The sequence below is a fragment of the Ylistrum balloti genome, unplaced genomic scaffold, assembly GCF_031769215.1.
Source record: "Ylistrum balloti isolate Yb309-2 unplaced genomic scaffold, AGI_CSIRO_Ybal_v1 Utg370206, whole genome shotgun sequence".
NCBI classification, from domain to species: domain Eukaryota; kingdom Metazoa; phylum Mollusca; class Bivalvia; order Pectinida; family Pectinidae; genus Ylistrum; species Ylistrum balloti.
The window spans coordinates 596,040-616,712 of record NW_026782178.1 but is presented as its reverse complement, the minus strand read 5'-3'; the positions used below and the strand labels follow the sequence as shown (position 1 = coordinate 616,712).

General features: G+C 37.9%; 1 protein-coding gene across 1 annotated transcript in view; it reads left to right on the top strand.

Annotated features, from left to right (window-relative positions):
* Positions 1-20,673, top strand: part of LOC132551541 (calcium uniporter protein, mitochondrial-like) — a 75,419-nt gene that overhangs the window by 33,839 nt on the left and 20,907 nt on the right. The window contains exons 3-4 of the mRNA XM_060215693.1: positions 1,506-1,676; positions 19,787-19,891. Of these exons, the coding sequence (XP_060071676.1) occupies positions 1,506-1,676; positions 19,787-19,891 (276 nt within the window). The remainder of the gene's footprint in view (positions 1-1,505; positions 1,677-19,786; positions 19,892-20,673) is intronic.

Sequence of the window (20,673 nt, the reverse complement as noted above, 5' to 3'; positions counted from 1 at the left end):
GAATGGTACATGTTATAGGACCATGGCTCAATGGTACATGTAATAGGACCATGGCTGAATGGTACATGTTATAGGACCATGACCATGGCTGAATGGTACATGTTATAGGACCATGGCTCAATGGTACATGTTATAGGACCATGGCTGAATGGAACATGTTATAGGACCATGTTATAGGACCATGGCTGAATGGTACATGTAATAGGACCATGGCTGAATGGTACATGTTATAGGACCATGTTATAGGACCATGGCTGAATGGTACATGTAATAGGACCATGGCTGAATGGTACATGTTATAGGACCATGTTATAGGACCATGGCTGAATGGTACATGTTATAGGACCATGGCTGAATGGTACATGTTATAGGACCATGTTATAGGACCATGGCTGAATGGTACATGTTATAGGACCATGGCTGAATGGTACATGTTATAGGACCATGGCTGAATGGTACATGTTATAGGACCATGTTTATAGGACCATGGCTGAATGGTACATGTTATAGGACCATGGCTGAATGGTACATGTTATGGACCATGGCTGAATGGTACATGTTATGTTATAGGACCATGGCTGAATGGTACATGTTATAGGACCATGTTATAGGACCATGGCTGAATGGTACATGTTATAGGACCATGTTATAGGACCATGACTGAATGGTACATGTTATAGGACCATGGCTGAATGGTACATGTTATAGGACCATGTTATAGGACCATGGCTGAATGGTACATGTTATAGGACCATGGCTGAATGGTACATGTTATAGGACCATGGCTCAATGGTACATGTTATAGGACCATGGTTGAATGGTACATATTACACTTTTGATTACATATCATGCTTTAACTGTATATAATCAGTTTCAACACTAAAATCTTCACATGACATTTCTTTGTTAAACTTGAAACTGTTATATCACATCTAAGGAAACATTGTGACAGTATCAACATATTTCCATGAGACAGTTAAGATGGCTACAAGTTTTATAATTCATTATGTTGCTCTGGTATGACTGTTAGGCTGAATTCATTGAATGACTCATTATGTTAACAAGTAGGCAAACATTTGCTGTACAATCTTTCCATGTGCTTTAACTTTTTTCTAGCATATTTAGCCGCTGACATAATATTCACACAAAGAATAAATTCAAATCAAGTATTTACCAATTTACTCAGTATATAAATTTTGTTTGCCCAGGTATGATAGTGTGTATGGGTTTTACTGTGAGGAGAAATCAACACCGCCCAGAGAAAAACTTAGTAATGGTGAGACTAATTTCCTGTCTTGGCATTGAACCCTTTTTGTCTCAGAAAAGGGCAAATGGGCTATCCTCTGGTCGGCCAGATAACCCTTTTTGAACTTACCTTTATAGATATTGAATTGACCATGCAAAGAACATTAAAATTATTATTAAGAATGGTTTTTAAGAAAAAAGTATTTTAGAAAGAAAATATATATCTTATTTTTAAATGAATTTGATTTTTCCAATTTCAGAAGCGAATGTGATATACCGTGATGGATTACCTGTATTTACTGTGCCTTTACCGTCTCGAAAAGAGACCTGTGAATTTACGCTCAAGCCAGTCACCCATACAGTTGGGGATTTCCTCAAGTATATCAAAGAAGAAGATGGTGGAGTTGACAGAGCAGTCATCTCTACAGATGGTAAGTGTCAAGTTTTCACATCTTTTAACATCTCTACAGATGGTAAGTATCACGTTTTCACATCTTTTAACATCTCTACAGGTGGTAAGTATCACGTTTTCACATCTTTTAACATCTCTACAGATGGTAAGTATCACTTTTTCACATCAATACAGATTGTCAGTGTCATATTTTCACATCTCTTCAGATGGTAAGTGTCAGATTTTTGCATGTCTGCAGATGGATAAATGTCATGTTTTCTCATTGAGTATGAGCGGTGATATGCCAGAGTTTTTTGATCGGTCATCTAACCACTCAACCACAGCCTCTCATTGGTCAAAATTTGGTCAAAATATAGATATTGTCTGTTTCTTTGAAAATTGGTACGTAGATGTTTTGTTTACAACAGTTTTCTGATTTGACAAGATGGCTGCCACATAACAGCTTCTGATTGGTTTAAATTTAGATGTGATATTTGATAATAACTTAATGATGGAATCCATTTTCTGATTAAATAAAATCGCTACCAAGGGGACCTTTTGATTGATTGATATTTACATAGTGAATGATTTTAATGAAAATTGGTACAATGTGTTGTCTGATATGACAAGCATTTTTTTTTTCTTTTTGTTATTAGACAAAATGGTTGTCCTACAGAGATGACTAGTGAGGGGAACTTCAAATATTTTATTTTTATTGTGTTTCAGATCAATCTTAATCTTACGCTATTTACATCAACAATGTTTTTGAGGTGCATATATAATGGTCCCCATTACAATTAGTATTTGTGTTTAGAAAGATTTTTTCTGGGGGCTCTATGGGACAGAATATGGATCCCTTTCCAAACTTGATTTATTATGTATTATCTAATGCCTAAATTTATATTTTACTCCATAAAATTTCCTCCCTAACTGATCAATTTTCTTTATAAAATGGAATAAAAAGGCCTATCCCAAATGAGTAGAAAAGACTGGTGTAAAACTGGGTTTTTCGTTAGCCTACCATCATCAAATTTTGGGACTGGTCAAAAAGCAAAATGGCCAACAGGCAACCATCATGGATTTTTGCAATGAAGTTTGTTATCACTATTTCTTGAAAAAGAAAAGATGTATCTCTCTCAAATTTCATATGTAGGTTCCCCTTGGACTCTAATTGTGCCCATGTAGTTTTTGGACTGATTGGAGAAATAAAATGGTTGAAAGGTGGCCATTTTGGATTTTGACTTTGAAAGTTTGTTATCCCTATTTCTTATGAAGTACTGTATGGATCTTTCTTCAATTCTATATGTAGTTTCCCCTTGGTCCCTAGTTGTGCCTGTTTGATTTTGGGTCTGATAAAAAAAAAAAAAAAAAATTCATGGCTGACAGGTGGCCATCTTGTATTCTAACGTATAAAACTTGTATGTAGGTTGTCCTAGTCCCTAGTTGTGCCAATTTGATTTTGGGTCTGATCAGAAAAACACAATCACCAACAGATGGCCTTCTTGGATTTTGACTTTTCCAGTTTGTTATCGCTATTTCTTGAGAACCATGGTATAGAGCTTTCTCAAATTTCATATACAGGTTTCTTTTGGTCTCTAGTTATGCACATCTAATTTTGGGACTGATCAGAAAAACTAGATGGCTGACAGGTAGCCATTTTGTATTTTGACTTTGCAAGTTTGTTATCACTATTTCTTGAGAACTCCTGTATAAAACTTTCACAAATTTCATGTATAGGTTCCTTTTAACCCTATTTGTGGCTGTTTGAGTTTGGGACTAGATTGGATTAGAAAAACAAAATGGTAGACAGGCAGCAATCTTACCTTTCACCTAGTAAAGATTGTTATCTCTATTTCTTAGGAAATACTGAATGGATATCTCTCAGATTTCATATGTATGTTTCCTTTGGTCTCTCCTTGTGCTCGTTTGATTTTGAGACTAACCAGAAAAACAAAATGGCAGACAGGCAGCAATCTTGCATTTCACATAGTAAATATTATCATCGCTATTTCTTAAGAAGTACTGAATGGATATCTCTCAGATTTAAAATGTATATTCCTTTTGGTCTCCCCTTGTGCTGGTTTGATTTTGGGACTGATCAGAAGAAACAAAATGGCTTTCAGACGGTCATTTTGGATTTGTCATGCACAGATTATCATCGCTATTTCTGCAAAGGAATGTTAAATGTCTTATCATTAAGAGCAAAAACAGAGAAGAGAAAATAAGGGGAAAGGATCCCTCTGGGATCTCTTATTGTTCCTGCATTGCTAGGATAAGCTGCCATGTGCAACATCAATTTATAACAATTTGACTCAGCAATCGAAACCCACAACACCAGGGCCCTAGAGACAAAACCAACAGAACAAGGACCATAAAAAAAAACCCTCAACAGCAGGGCCCTGCACACAGCCCCACAACACCAGGGCCCTGCACACAACCCCACAACAGCAGGGTCCTGCACACAACCCCACAACATCAGGGCCCTGCACACAACCCCACAGCACCAGGGCCCTGCACACAACCCCACAACACCAGGGCCCTGCACACAACCCCACAACATCAGGGCCCTGCACACAACCCCACAACAGCAGGGCCCTGCACACAACCCCACAACATCAGGGCCCTGCACACAACCCCCCAACATCAGGGCCCTGCACACAACCCCGCAACAGCAGGTCCCTGCACACAACCCCACAACACCAGGACCCTAGAGACAAAACCAACAGAAGAAGGACCATAGAAAGGGAACCCTCAGCAGCCGAACTTCAGAGACAAAATCCTCAACAGCAGGGCCCTGCACACAACCCCACAGCACCAGGGCCCTGCACACAACCCCACAACACCAGGGCCCTGCACACAACCCCACAACATCAGGGCCCTGCACACAACCCCACAACAGCAGGGCCCTGCACACAACCCCACAACATCAGGGCCCTGCACACAACCCCACAACATCAGGGCCCTGCACACAACCCCACAACACCAGGACCCTATAGACAAAACCAACAGAAGAAGGACCATAGAAAGGGAACCCTCAGCAGCCGAACTTCAGAGACAAAATCCTCAACAGCAGGGCCCTGCACACAACCCCACAGCACCAGGGCCCTGCACACAACCCCACAACACCAGGGCCCTGCACACAACCCCACAACATCAGGGCCCTGCACACAACCCCACAACAGCAGGGCCCTGCACACAACCCCACAACATCAGGGCCCTGCACACAACCCCACAACATCAGGGCCCTGCACACAACCCCACAAAATCAGGGCAATAGAAACAAAACCCTCAAAAGCTGAACTCTGGAAACAAAATCCTCAACAGCAGAAATCTGGCAAACATTAAACCCACAATAGCAGTAATCTTAAAATCAATCCCTCAACAACAGGGTCCTGGTAACAAAACCCTTACAAGATGGGCCATGGAAAAACCTGTAACATCTACAACAAGGCCCAATAAACAAAATAAATTCACAACAGCAATACTTTGGAAACAAAACCCACAAGAGCAGGACATTTAAAGCCAATCCCTTAACAGTAGGACCAATGGTAACAAAATTCTTAGAAGATGGACTTTCAACAACAGGGCCCTGGTAACAAAAAAGCTTAACAACAAGGCCCTGGAAACAAAAGCCTTAACAACAGGGCCCTGGTAACAGAAACCTTAACAACAGGGCCCTGGTAACAAAAGCCTCAAAAACAGGGCCCTGGTAACAAAAGCCTTAACAACAAGGCCCTGGTAACAAAAGCCTTAACAACAAGGCCCTGGTAACAAAAGCCTTAACAACAAGGCCCTGGAAACAAAAGCCTTAACAACAGGGCCCTGGTAACAGAAACATTAACAACAGGGCCCTGGTAACAAAAGCCTTAACAACAGGGCCCTAGTAACAAAAACCTTAACAACAGGGCCCTGGTAACAAAAGCCTCAAAAACAGGGCCCTGGTAACAAAAGCCTTAACAACAAGGCCCTGGAAACAAAAGCCTTAACAACAGGGCCCTGGTAACAGAAACCTTAATAACAGGGCCCTGGTAACAAAAGCCTTAACAACAGGGCCCTAGTAACAAAAACCTTAACAACAGGGCCCTGGTAACAAAAACCTTAACAAAACAGGGCCCTGGTAACAAAAGCCTTAACAACAGGGCCCTGGTAACAAAACTTTTAACAGGATAGCAATTGTAGCTATAGTTTTTTCAATTTTTGTTTGCACCATAGACTTGTAATGCAAGAAGTTAGCTGTAAAATTTCAGATATAAATTCCTTGTGACTTGTTCTTGATTATTATCAAGTGTTATGATTCTTTCATTGATTAAATACTCAGACTGACAATCACTTTCTTTAGATTATTTAATTTAGTGTGTGAATATTGTCCAGACTACTGCCTTTTCTTTCATGCTTTTTAATGACCATGTTTCTCCTGATCATAGATTGGTCCACCAGAAACATGAACCATTGCCAACCCTCAGCCTCCATTTCCTTCCTTATGTGAAACAACTAATGGGTTTCTAATGGAAAGGAAAATCTCTCTCTGCGACTGCTGTATCCTCACACCCTCCATTAGGCTTACACTTTATTTCCCAATTTGGCTTTGGAACTATAACCATGTCACATTTTTAGCCAGCCGTCATCAAATAGTGGGCTATTTAAATTGGCCTACATCAGTGGTCGTGTCCGACTGAAAATAATCTTTGTTATCACTATTTTTTGAGAACTACCATAAAACCGTAAAACAAGATGGTGAACAGGCAGCCATCTTGCATTTCACCTAGTAAGAATTGTTAATGCTATTTCTTAAGAAGTACTGAATGGATCTGTCTCAAATTTCAAATGTAAGTTCCCTTTGGTCTCTAGTTGTGCCCATTTGATTTTGGGACTGATCAGAGGAAACAAAATGGTTTCCAGGTGACCATTTTGGATTTTGTAGTTAAAGATTATCATCGCTATTTCTCAAAGGAATGTTCAAATTTCTTATCATTAAGAGCAAAAACAGAGGAGAGAAGAGAAAAGAAGGGAAAAGATCTAACTTTCAAAGAGCAAATAAAGATCAAACGATGGTGGACGCCAAGATCTCTCTGGGATTTCTTGTCTCTGTTTCATTTTAGTTAGGTCAGCAGTCTGGTACTACTTAACATTAAGGTACAACAAAACCTGTTGTAATTCAGCTTATCTGTCCTTGCTTATATTTTCCCTTTATTTGCTTTTCACTGCCTGGATTTGGCTAATTTCTCTCAACAACACAAATGCCATATGATACCCAAAAGTCAAGCTTCAATCCCCATAGTCAAGAGCATTATGATATGGAGTCAGAAATCGCTTTATGTGGTGTAATCTGTAAATATCTGTTAGGATATGACATACATCATTTTTATGTACTTCATGAAGTGTAGTCAGCCTATCTAGATCACAAAAGACCAAGTTGTGACAGTGTAAGATTCTCCTTTATTATTGGCACAGACCAGCCAGGTGTCCCATATATTCTTGTCTAGTAGACAGCAATATTGCTCTCTTTACTGTCTAGCTGTGCTTGTGTCTGACCCAATGGTCATCCTGCTGGTGTTTGGCTGAGCAGTAATCTTGGTGACTGTGTATATGTCCAACACATTGTTCATCCTGTTGGTAGTTAGCTGGGCAGTAACTGCTGGCAGTGCTTGTGTCCAATGTAAGGGTCATTCTGCTGGTGTTTGGATGGACTTTGGTGGTGACATACAACGACCCACTTGTTAGAAGTTGCTGTGTTTTTTAGTTTTTTATGAGTGCTCTACATTGACATTAAATGGTTCAGAAGTCTGACTTTCTCTCCTGATATTTTTACCATGTATAATTTAGATGGCAAAGATAAGGAAAGGAAGCAGGGATTCGTTTTTTTTGTAAAGTTTACTTTTTAAAAAAATATAAATTTTGGCCATTTTTGAGAAATACATGAGAACAAAATGATAAATATTCAGGCCAGACCTGTTTTTTGTTGATTGGTTACCATGGTGAATTGACTTGACTTGATGAAATGTGTGGGTATGATTGCCTGAAGTCCTAACTACATTGAAATGCTATGTAGCTTCTATTCCCATGAATGAATCTAAGTGTGAGTTTTTCATAGCTACACATATAACATACTGTTATAAATATGGAGACTACTTAACCAAATCTAAAATAAAAAAAAAATTGTTATCTTCAAGGTCATGTGTTGTGATGAATTATATTTCACCTCATAATGTTTGAAACAGATGTCTATAGTGTGACTACCTTGTCTGTTTACAGAGATATCTAACTTAACTGTGTGATCAGTTCTTCTGATCTTAATATGCTGTGGTGGATCATGTGGTCAGTGTCGTTTATTACCATTAGGAGGGGTTGGGTGTGTTGCATTATGAAGGTAGATCAGTCAGTGCTGTCCTGTGTGAATGCTGGGAATCTGATAGGTTGGCAAATCTAAAACATAGTAGGACGTTGTCGTGTGCCTGTTTGTATATGTATACATAGCCTGCAGACTGATATCTGCTTGGTATCATCCAGACTTTATATTAATTATTCCATAGAAAAAGTGGTCTGATATAATGGATCATGTTCATTGATAATGTGATCAGTTTTCTGCCGGTCGATGTCAATTCTCCTCACTTCCACCTGATGTATTTAATAGTAAATCAATATAATATTGTGTTTTTAGTTTTTAGTTCTGGGTATGTCATGAAGTTTTTATCTAATCAATGGAAATGTAATCCTGCAGTGTTGTCATGCCTGATCAAACTTTGAAGGTTGACCATTATTTCCTAATGGTTATAAAACAGGTGAAATACCTGTGTGAGGGTCTCTGTCACAAAGCCTGAGTGATGTTAGTCTGCTGTTGTGTAACCCAGTCACATAGACTGCTGTCACAAAGTCCATCAGTTTAGTCTACTGTCCCATAGCCTCAGTTGTCCTATTAACCCACTGTCTCATAGCCTTACCTGTCCCATAGCACGTTGTCAAGTAGCCCTCTGTTCCATAACCCACAGTCCCAGTCACACAGCCCAGTCCCAAATCCCAGTCCCAAATCCCAGCCACACAGCCCAGTCACATAGCCTGTGGTCAAAATGATGAAGGTTCTTGTTGTAGAAAGTAAGCAGCTTGATGTTAATATGGAATTTCTACAAGGTATGAGAAACAATCTGTTTGGACATGGCCAAGGGTTATTTATACCACAATAAGTGTAGAATTAGTGACTTCGGCATAGTTATTGTGGTTTTAATTAGAGATAAGAAGATATTTTGTATGGCATTTCCAAAGTCACTGGGTCAAATCTTGGTCAATACTTGGCCAATTTCATTCATAAGCCACTCATTGGAAGGATTAAATATTCCTTACGTTTCCTAAGGTGTCTTGTTCTTATAGTATTATTTTTTGTTGTTGTTTAAATATGTTCAGTTTTCACTTCTCAGGAATTACAACCAATGTTAGGTCATGTGACCCAAAGGATCAGTATGACCTATAGCCATTGTGTTTTGTATGTCGTCATGCACCGTTGTGCGTAATCTTTCCATTTAAATGACTTCTTCTCAATAGCCAAAAGGACCAGGATGCTGATGTTGGGTCTGTAGCAGCTAGCATGAAGGGCTACCAATTTTGTTCATGTAATTGACCTTTTCTCTTTTTAAAGGTCACAGGGGTTAGATGTGGTAGAATCATCAAGCGACTTCTCATTGATGCGATGATATTGGTTCTTTAATATAAATTCATGATCTCTTGGGGCGAATGAATTGAGGTCTTAAAATATCTTTTCCAACAGATAATAGGTCAAAAGTAATGACATTTGTGTGTATATCAAACATATAATTTCTGATGTGTTTTCTGTATAAGCTGTAGAGCATTGGAACAATATTTTTGAGACCAATTTGGCCTCTTGCATACAAAGGTCTTTATAGTGTTGTGACTGTTAGCATTGTGGACTTCTCTTTACTATAATACATTTATTGGTATAATGGACCATGAATTGGGAATTCATGCCAAGCTCCTGTGTCCCATATAACATTGTCCAATAGCCCTCTGCTTATAGCCTGTGGTTCTGTAAGCTACTATCCCATATCTGTAGCTGACACAAAGTTCACTTTCCTGTAGTTCAAAATTCAAAAACCTCTTTGCCCCATAGCCCATTCTCACAAATTCACTGTGGCATATTGTGTAGTATTGACTCTCGTAAAATCCATTTCCACAAGCCCACTGATGCAATAAGCCAGTAATGTCTTGTATTATTAAGTTACCTGTACTGGAACATTTCATTTAAACTTAATCTTAATCACTACATCCAAAAGAGTTTGCTGCTGTTCTCAGTTTTAGAGTCATTTTTAGCTGACCTGACCTATTAAAGTTAGGTTATGCTATGGTGTCCGTTTTCCTTTTTGTCTGTCAGGTGTCAACTTTTCCATTTTAACAACTTCTCGCTAACCGAAAGACAATGAATTAGGATATTTGTTTGTATTGTTCAATAGGTGAAGCCCAACAAAGTTTGTGAAGAAAAATTAGCTTTGATAGATTAAAACGGTCAAATGACTTATTTAGATTTAAACCAAAATGCCTAGAATCCTGATATTTTGCTGATAGACTCCTTGGATGAAGTTGACAAAGTTTGTCAAAAAATCACCTTGACCCTTAACGAAGGTCACTGGAGTCAATTATGTTATACCAAAAGGCATAGAATTATGATATTTGACTGGTAGGTCCCTGGAATGAAACCTTTCAAATTTTGTGAATAAAAATGACCTTACCCATATTCATGGTCGTGGGTCAAATATGACAGAATCAGAAAACAATCTCTTCTGATTAACTGAAGGACATGGCATGAAACCTAACAAATGTTTTAAAAAGTAATCACCTGGATTCATGTTCAATTTCACAGGGATCAAATGTGTTAAAATCTTAGATTAAATCCTTCTCATTGACCAATAATTTGAATGCAAACAATGTGATGTGTCATTGTATTTAATTAAAATCCTTGAATTCCTCTGATTGGTGAAAGCCCATTAGACTTCTCATTATTTTCTCTATAAAAACGGTGTCGCTAGTTCTACTGAGGTTTAAAACCTAGAATAATAGGACGCTGGTAAACACAATAAGGTGATAAAAACTACCTTGGTATGATACTTGATAGTGAAATCTGATTTAGAAGTAGAAGACACATGTAGACATGATTATTGGGTGGTTGTGGTTTGTCTGATTCTGACTCAACCATACACCTTCCAATCTGACAATCTGATTCCTTTCTGGCACTCGCAGTGTATATGGCCACATTTCTTGCCTTTCTGATCTATAGACAGGTTTACTGTTCATATGTTTACACAGGATATTTTTGTAACAAACATCTCAATTGACGACAGAATATTCCAAGTGAAGCGTCATAATCCAGAAATATTGAAAAGCCACAATTTGTCATGGGGTAGAATTGTTGGTTATGTATAGTTATTCAGAAGGAACTATATGAAATCAATGTTACCCTCTTGCTGTGAGGTGATGGATGTTACTGTTGACCTATAAACACATGAGTAATCTTTTGTATAAAGGATGTGAGAGATATGTGATCATGTTCACTAAAATCAAATTAATATGTTTCTAAATATAATTATGTGTGTATTAAAAGTATAATATACCATCTACTTTATATATAAAGCTTTTGCTTATTTTTAGTTCATTTGACCTTTGATCAGGAGGGCCTAGAGCTGTTGTGCTCTAAAATCGTACCTGGAGTTATCCTAATATTATTTTTAGAGCAGTTCGGATGGGTCCAAAATCCAATATGGTCACCATCTTGAAAATCACCTTTTATGCTTCTTCTCAAGTTCCGCTGGTACCATTGAATTAAAACTTGAAGTGATGTGGAGAAAGTTAATTGAAAAGTGTTGTGTTTTTGATTCCTTACCTTCTAAAATTATTCAGCATTGTTTAAACCATTCAATGATTGCTTATTATTGCTGTTATATCATAGGTTTTCATACTCAGACTGGCTTCTTTTATTACCAATATGGATTAATGCATGATTGATGAACAAATAGGTTGTTTCCCTGTTTATAGATTGCTTGTGTCTTCTTAGTTGAATATTTCAATGACAGAATGGAAGAAACAGACTACTTAGTGTGATTGTTGTTGTAGAAAGTCTCTAAGTTTTAATAGTTTATGACGTTTCATATTTCCTTACATAAGAAATATTGTTAAACTGGACAACTTCAACATTAATTGTCTTTTTCTGGTCTTTCCAGCATTTTGTAAGCTGCTCTTTCCAAGTATAGCACTTTGTCATCCTGACCTTCACTTGTCTGTAAAGCCAGACACAGCAAACATATATACTTTTGGCCCAACAGTCAGACTTCTTGGAGCTTGTTGACCACTATCCTACACTGCCTCATCAATCTGTGTTGTCTGTGGGAACATTTATGGATTTCATCAGTGTGTATGACTTCTGTCCTTGAAGCTATCGTTAAAATAGATATAAGGTTTTGCAAATTGTATCATTTTAAAATAATAAGCCGCCTTTAAGCCCTACACAGGAACTTTTATACAAAAGGTTGATATCACTTAATATCCACTATAAGTACTGTGTAGACACAACTCCTCCACATCAACTGTGTAGACACAACTCCTCCACAACTGTGTAGACACAACTCCTCCACAACAACAGTGTAGGCATAACTCCTCCACATCAACTGTGTAGACGCAACTCCTCCACAACAACAGTGTAGGCATAACTCCTCCACAACATCTGTGTAGACACAACTCCTCCACAACAACAGTGTAGGCACAACTCCTTCACAACATCTGTGTAGACACAACTCCTCCACAACAACTGTGTAGGCACAACTCCTCCACAACAACAGTGTAGACACAACTCCTCCACAACAACAGTGTAGACACAACTCCTTCACAACATCTGTGTAGACACAACTCCTCCACAACAACTGTGTAGGCACAACTCCTCCACAACAACTGTGTAGACACAACTCCTCACAATAACTGTGTTGGCACAACTCCTCCACAACATCTGTGTAGACACAACTCCTCAACAACATCTGTGTAGACATTACTCCTCCACAACAACTGTGTAGACACAACTCCTCCACAACTGTGTAGACACAACTCCATAACAACTGGCCTTGATTTTTTTATGTCATCTGACCCAAAGGGTCAAGATTACCTATTGCTTTTGTGCATTGTCCATCGTCGTGCATCGTCCACCATTCGCCGTCCATAAACGCTACTCCTTCTTAGTGTATGGGTAGATTTCAACCAAATGTGGTCTAAAATATTATTGCAGGTGGGTTATTATCTCTTAAAGTTGAATTGACCCCTAGATGATTTTCAACCTAATTCAGTCTAAAGCATCATTAAGGATGTATAAACATTTCTTTAATTCAAACATTAGTTGACCCCTGGGGACTTAGGAACTGAACTCCAAAAGGGGAAGGTAGACAATATTTTGCTTCAAAATGCTATTTCTTCTTAATGCCTGGGTAGATTTCAATCAAATTTGATCTGAAATGTTATTGTGGGTATGTTATCATTTCTTAAACTTAGAAAATTTATTCAACCCTAAAAGAACCTGGGGCAGGGCCTCAAATGGGAAAGTTAGTAAGTGACTTTGCTTCAGAAAGGTTTTCTTCCTTAATGCCTGTATGGATTTATACCAAATATGGTCTGAAATATCATCATGGGAATTCATCAGATTTGTCAGACCACCATCTGCAAATTTTGTGGTTTGTCCATCATTCATCGATTGTCAGATGACCATTAAGGGACCTCTTGTTAATTTTTTCTAGTACTCATTAGAGATGTAAAAATACAGACTATGTATAAGTGCATAGGTCAGAAACAGCTATAAAGAAAGAAACAGGGACTTAATTTGAATGAAGCCAAATATCAATCACAATGTGTAAGAGAAACAGCCAATGAGATTCATGATTGGGTTTGATTTCAGCCTGGATCAGACAGTGACAGTAAAACCAATGTGTTATAACTTTGAACACATTACTGTGTAGGAATATTGAATGGACTATTTTTAGAATGTAAAATTGGATCTTTTAAAAGTGCACACATCTCAAACTAAATGTCAATCTTCTGTAGCATAGATTGCTATTGTCCATACCATGATGATGTCTGCCAGAGATAAACAGTCTGTTTGTGTGGTCTTTAAGGAACTGTCCTAACAACATCACTGGCACCCCAGTAATGGCTAAGGAACACCCTCCTAAAATCAACAATGTCGCAATTTTGTGAGACTAATTTGTATTTTACGATTCATGGTTCAGATTTAAGAACATTTATACTTACTATATATACGTCATTCCAAAGTGTGGGATAGAATTCTGTAATTCTGTCACAACAGGAGGGAGTTATAGGGATAGGTCACAACTGTAGGGAGATATAGGGATAGGTCACAACTGTAGGGAGATATAGGGATAGGTCACAACTATAGGGAGATATAGGGATAGGTCACAACTGTAGGTAGATATAGGGATAGGTCACAACTGTAGGGAGATATAGGGATAGGTCACAACTGTAGGGAGATATAGAGATAGGTCACAACTGTAGGTAGATATAGGGATAGGTCACAACTGTAGGGAGATATATTAATAGGTCACATCTGTAGGGAGATATAGGGATAGGTCACAACTGTAGGGAGATATAGGGATAGGTCACAACTGTAGGGAGATAAAGGGATTGGTCACAACTGTAGGGAGATATAGGGATAGGTCACAACTGTAGGGAGATATAGGGATAGGTCACAACTGTAGGAAGATATAGGGATTGGTCACAACTGTAGGGAGATATAGGGATATGTGACAACTGTAGGAAGATATATTGATAGGTCACAACTGTAGGGAGATATAGGGAAAGGTCACAACTGTAGGAAGATATAGGGATAGGTCACAACTGTAGGAAGATATGGGGATAGGTCACAACTATAGGGAGATATAGGGATAGGTCACAACTGTAGGGAGATACAGGGATAGGTCACAACTGTAGAGAGATATAGGGGTAGGTCACAACTGTAGGAAGATACAGGGATAGGTCACAACTGTAGGAAGATATGGGGATAGGTCACAACTGTAGGGAGATATAGGGATTGGTCACAACTGTAGGGAGATATAGGGATTGGTCACAACTGTAGGGAGATATAGGGATAGGTCATAACTGTAGGGTGATATAGGGATAGATCACTGGGATAGATCACAACTGTAGGGCGATATAGGGATAGATCACAACTGTAGGGAGATATGGGGATAGGTCACAACTATAGGGAGATATAGATAAAGGTCACAACTGTAGGGGGATATAGGGATAGGTCACAACTGTAGGGAGATATAGGGATAGGTCATAACTGTAGGGTGATATAGATATAGGTCACAACTGTACATGTAGGGAGTAGGTCACAGCTATAGAGATATATAGGGTTAGGTCACAACTGTAGTGAGATATAGGGATAGGTCACAGCTGTACATGTAGGGAGTAGGTCACATCTGTAGTGAGATATAGGGAAAGGTCACAACTGTAGGGAGATATGGGGAGAGGTCACAACTGTAGGGAGATATAGGGATAGGTCATAACTGCAGGGAGATATAAGGATAGGTCACAGCTGTACATGTAGGGAGTAGGTCACAGCTGTAGGGAGATATAGGGATGGGTCACAACTGTAGTGAGATATAGGGATAGGTCACAACTGTAGGGAGATATAGGGATAGGTCACAACTGTAGTGAGATATAGGGATAGGTCACAGCTGTACATGTAGGGAGTAGGTCACATCTGTAGTGAGATATAGGGAAAGGTCACAACTGTAGGGAGATATGGGGATAGGTCACAACTGTAGGGAGATATAGGGATAGGTCATAACTGTAGGGAGATATAAGGATAGGTCACAGCTGTACATGTAGGGAGCAGGTCACAGCTGTAGGGAGATATAGGGATGGGTCACAACTGTAGTGAGATATAGGGATAGGTCACAACTGTAGGGAGATATAGGGATAGGTCACAACTGTAGTGAGATATAGGGATAGGTCACAGCTGTACATGTAGGGAGTAGGTCACATCTGTAGTGAGATATAGGGAAAGGTCACAACTGTAGGGAGATATGGGGATAGGTCAAAACTGTAGGGAGATATAGGGATAGGTCATAACTGTAGGGAGATATAAGGATAGGTCACAGCTGTACATGTAGGGAGTAGGTCACAGCTGTAGGGAGATATAGGGATGGGTCACAACTGTAGTGAGATATAGGGATAGGTCACAACTGTAGGGAGATATAGGGATAGGTCACAACTGTAGTGAGATATAGGGATAGGTCACAGCTGTACATGTAGGGAGTAGGTCACATCTGTAGTGAGATATAGGGAAAGGTCACAACTGTAGGGAGATATGGGGATAGGTCACAACTGTAGGGAGATATAGGGATAGGTCATAACTGTAGGGAGATATAAGGATAGGTCACAGCTGTACATGTAGGGAGTAGGTCACAGCTGTAGGGAGATATAGGGATGGGTCACAACTGTAGTGAGATATAGGGATAGGTCACAACTGTAGGGAGATATAGGGATAGGTCACAACTGTAGTGAGATATAGGGATAGGTCACAGCTGTACATGTAGGGAGTAGGTCACATCTGTAGTGAGATATAGGGAAAGGTCACAACTGTAGGGAGATATGGGGATAGGTCAAAACTGTAGGGAGATATAGGGATAGGTCACAACTGTAGTGAGATATAGGGATAGGTCATAACTGTAGGGAGATATAAGGATAGGTCACAGCTGTACATGTAGGGAGTAGGTCACAGCTGTAGGGAGATATAGGGATGGGTCACAACTGTAGTGAGATATAGGGATAGGTCACAACTGTAGGGAGATATAGGGATAGGTCACAACTGTAGTGAGATATAGGGATAGGTCACAGCTGTAGGGAGATATAGGGATAGGTCACAACTGTAGGGTGATATAGGGATAGGTCACAACTGTAGGTAGATATAGGGATAGGTCACAGCCGTATATGTAGGGAGTATAAAAGTAGGGAGTATAAAAATAGGGATACTTGTGGCAAATATGGGGAGATAGAGTCTCATGTGACATTGTGCTTACCACTTTATGATCATCACAGCCATAGCTAAACTACACAATTGGTGAGAACAGTGTAATGTTTGCGGTTTGTCTGTAGAAAGGTTTTGTTATGATTAATTGATGAGTTTGACAGTAAGGGGGAGTATGTGGTGGTTTTCTGCTGTGCTGTCTGTTGATCTGACTTGAGCTGTCCCACAACAGGTGGCAATGCATGACTGAAATGTAGCTCACATATTCACACCTCTTGTTTTGCTGAGGCCAAAAATATATATGGAATTGGATAAAAAAAAAAAGGAAAACATACATTTGTACAACAAATGCCAATCAATACACTGTACAGAGTGAGTTTTTTATGGGGAGAAAATGTCACTGTCGAACGCTGGTATTAACAGCTTTTCCCTCAAAGCCAGGCTTCTAGTCCAAACCTTGCCTCATTAATGATGCTTCATACAGCAGACTTACCGCTCCTTTCCACTGTCAACTTGTTTTTGCAGTGTAAGGGAAATTGTGGATATTTAAATGAAGTGTTGGTTTGTCAAGGGCAGCCCTCTGGCATGCTGTAATGATGCGATGTCTAATTAAAGGCTGTTCATCCTGACAACACCAATAACTAATTAACACATTTAATTTTCTCTCATTTTCATCAGGCCAAATATATAAGTTTCATAAGAATAATCTAGTTTTTGATTACGACTTATGTTTTTAAATTTTTTTCTGGTGAATTAACTTTGCTTTACCAAGTACAGGTGAAAACCTTTTATTTGAAATGCATATTTGCTTTAACTTTGATATTTTCTACACTTACTAAGGAAAAATAATTTGAGAAGGAAATATTACATGTTAAGATATACTATTAAAGAGATTTCTACTGTAAAAGTCCATGTAAGTGTTAAGCTGAACAATTAACACCAAAAGATTGTGGCTTCATCCCCAACGATTTCAACCGCAATAAATTATTGATGTAATACAGTGCTTTCATTGTTCATTGAGCCTGGTGCATTTGGTGTATTGCTGCAGTTGCCTAATATAGAAGCTATTTTCTGTAGATTAACCTATCCAGTGAATGTTGTCTGATATAAAAGTTTCTACCCATTTACGGCTCATTGATACAGCTGGAAGTCTTATAATGATTATGTGTCATTATAAAATGCAAAAACAAAGCTTATATCATACAGTTTTTTTTTTTTTGTTCGAAGATCCAAGATATGCATGCTTGTGAAGAAGCCAAAGAGAAGTTACCAGCAGGCTTCAAGAACTGGCAATTAACATTGTAACTTAATTTACGAACAGTTTTTGAGTTGTAAAAATAATGTTGTGATTATTTTTAATGCCTTTGATATTGGTAGCTTTGTGTTATTGAAATCAATAGGTTGTGAAGAAATGTTCATTTTGAATGTAACTTACAAATTAGGATTGGAAAATAATTGTGTCTGGAGGCCAATTGTTTGATCATTGTTGAATTCATTACTTGTCATACTATTGCATATGGCCAATGTGCTTGACATTTATAAATGCTGTAAGGTAGTTGAATTGTGGAATGTGTGATACCATGGACTGCTGAAATGGTATTCTGGATTTTAGTTTGGCAGCTTGTGGCTGGTTATACTGTGAAATTATCAATTTTGGTGGAGCTGAATTTTCATGGTTTTTGAAATTATTTTGTGGATATAAACATAGTTATACTGACTTTAACATTCATGGAGATAAAAAATTGTTGATTAAGAGTGCCCACGGAATGAATGAAAATAAAACCCCCATGAAAAAAATTAATGCTTTCAGAGTTTATTGTTTATATTAATTAATTTTGGAAAACTCTTTGACAAAATGATCAATTAAAATTGTTACATGTATATAAGTAAACAGGGAAACTGAATATTTGATAACAAACGCTTAAGTAAAGTCTCAAATATTCTTACTTTTATGAACAATCAACCAACACCTGTTATAAAGAAAAATGATGGTAATCATTGTATATAATATACTAAAAAACTTTTGTTTAAAGACTGTAGGGGTTGATTTTATGCCATTCTATTATGAAATATTACGCTAAGATTATTATATGAAAATACCTTGCATGACCTTTAGAATTGTAAGGTCAATTTCACTATAATTGTTTACGGAAATTTTGTCAAACAATTGTCACTTATTTACATGGAAATTGGTGAATTCCTGTATTACATTTTCTATTTTATCGAGAGTGTTTTAGCATAATTTCTAAACACTAGTAACGGTACTCCTGGCAGTGTAAGAGATTCCAACATTCCACCAAGAGAGGTTAGGTGCCTAATGTGCACATAAAGTAGTGGTAGTATTACACTTCAATACCAGTAGATATAATGCTCTTGTCTGTTATCTCTAGGGTTGTTCTGCTCTCTTGAAACTGTCTCTCAATGATAACAAATAGTGCTTGCTTTATTCTGTCATCTGCTCCCATTTCTGGCTGCTGTCACTGCCAGTATTTAATCTACAAATAAAGACCTGATCAGATATCAGATAATCAAGGCTGGACCCAGCAAGGCATGACTCTGTTAAGTGGAGACCATACATGTTGTTATTTTATCAGTGATTGTTAATCCTAACGATATTTTTCCATTAAATTGGTTTTATTTCAAAGTCTGTTCATGTTTTGTCATTGGTTTTGATAGTTGCTAAAGTACTTAAAAGTGTATATAATTTATCAACAGTCACTTAAAGAAATCCACTTTCTATAGGTTATGGAATTACTTCAGGATTCATGATAAATTGAAATAAAAATCCTGTGTTTTCTTCCTCGTGGTTTTTGGATGATAACCTTCATATTGATAATCACCATAGTCGGAGTCCATTTTGTTTTATCTTACTGTTTACATACTTATTTTGACACAATCAAATGTTTTAGCAAATAATTTAATGAAATGATGAACATGTGTATTTGAAATAATTGCTAAATGGATGAAATAAAGAGACTGCTGTTAATGCAGTCCTATTTCAGGATAATGTCTTTGGCACGAAAATCACTTATATGTACTGTATTTTATTTTTCATATTGTGACAAGATATTGTACAACATTTTCCTTTTCTGTGTTATTAAATAGGAAATGTCTTTACATTTCAGAGGGTAAAAGGATATCTCAGTCAACAACCATTGATGTTTTACTGAGACAGAACTTTCAAATCTCAATCAACGATGAGGTCCATCAATTTTCCCCACCTGATTACAGTAAGTGATCTTGTCTCTTTTCTAATATATTATTAAAGTGGAGACTCTGTGACATATTACTATCTATTCATTAATCTAGTTCTGAATTTGTAACATTATATATCTATATTCACATTCAATTTTGTCTAAATTCTGCTGCTTTGATATTGATCAATAATGCTGACATTTGTATGTGACCTTGACACTGATCTGTATAATGGTAACATTTGTCAGTAACCTTGGCTTTTGTCAATGACCTTGTACTTTCAGTCAACTTGACATTTGGCTGGCTGGTCATTCTATGAAATATAGGGGTGACTTTGATTATTGCCTGTTATTTTGACATGTGTCAGTAACCTTGACATTTGTCTGTAACTTTTACAATTGTCAGTAACCTTTACAATTGTCAATAACCTTGACATTTGTCTGTAACCTTTACAATTGTCAGTAACCTTGACATCTATTTGTAACCTTTACAATTGTCAGAACCTTGGCAATTGTCTGAAACTTTTACAATTGCCAGTAACCTTTACAATTGTCAGAGTAACCTTTACAATTGTCAGTAACCTTGGCAATTGTCTGAAACTTTTACAATTGTCAGTAACCTTTACAATTGTCAGTAACCTTTACAATTGTCAGTAACCTTTACAATTGTCATTAACATTTACAGTTGTCAGTTACCTTTACATCTGTCTGTAACCTTGGCAATTGTCGGTAACCTTTACAATTGTCAGTAACCTTGACAATTGTCTGTAATATTTACAGTTGTCACAATTGTCTGTAACCTTTACAATTGTCTGAAA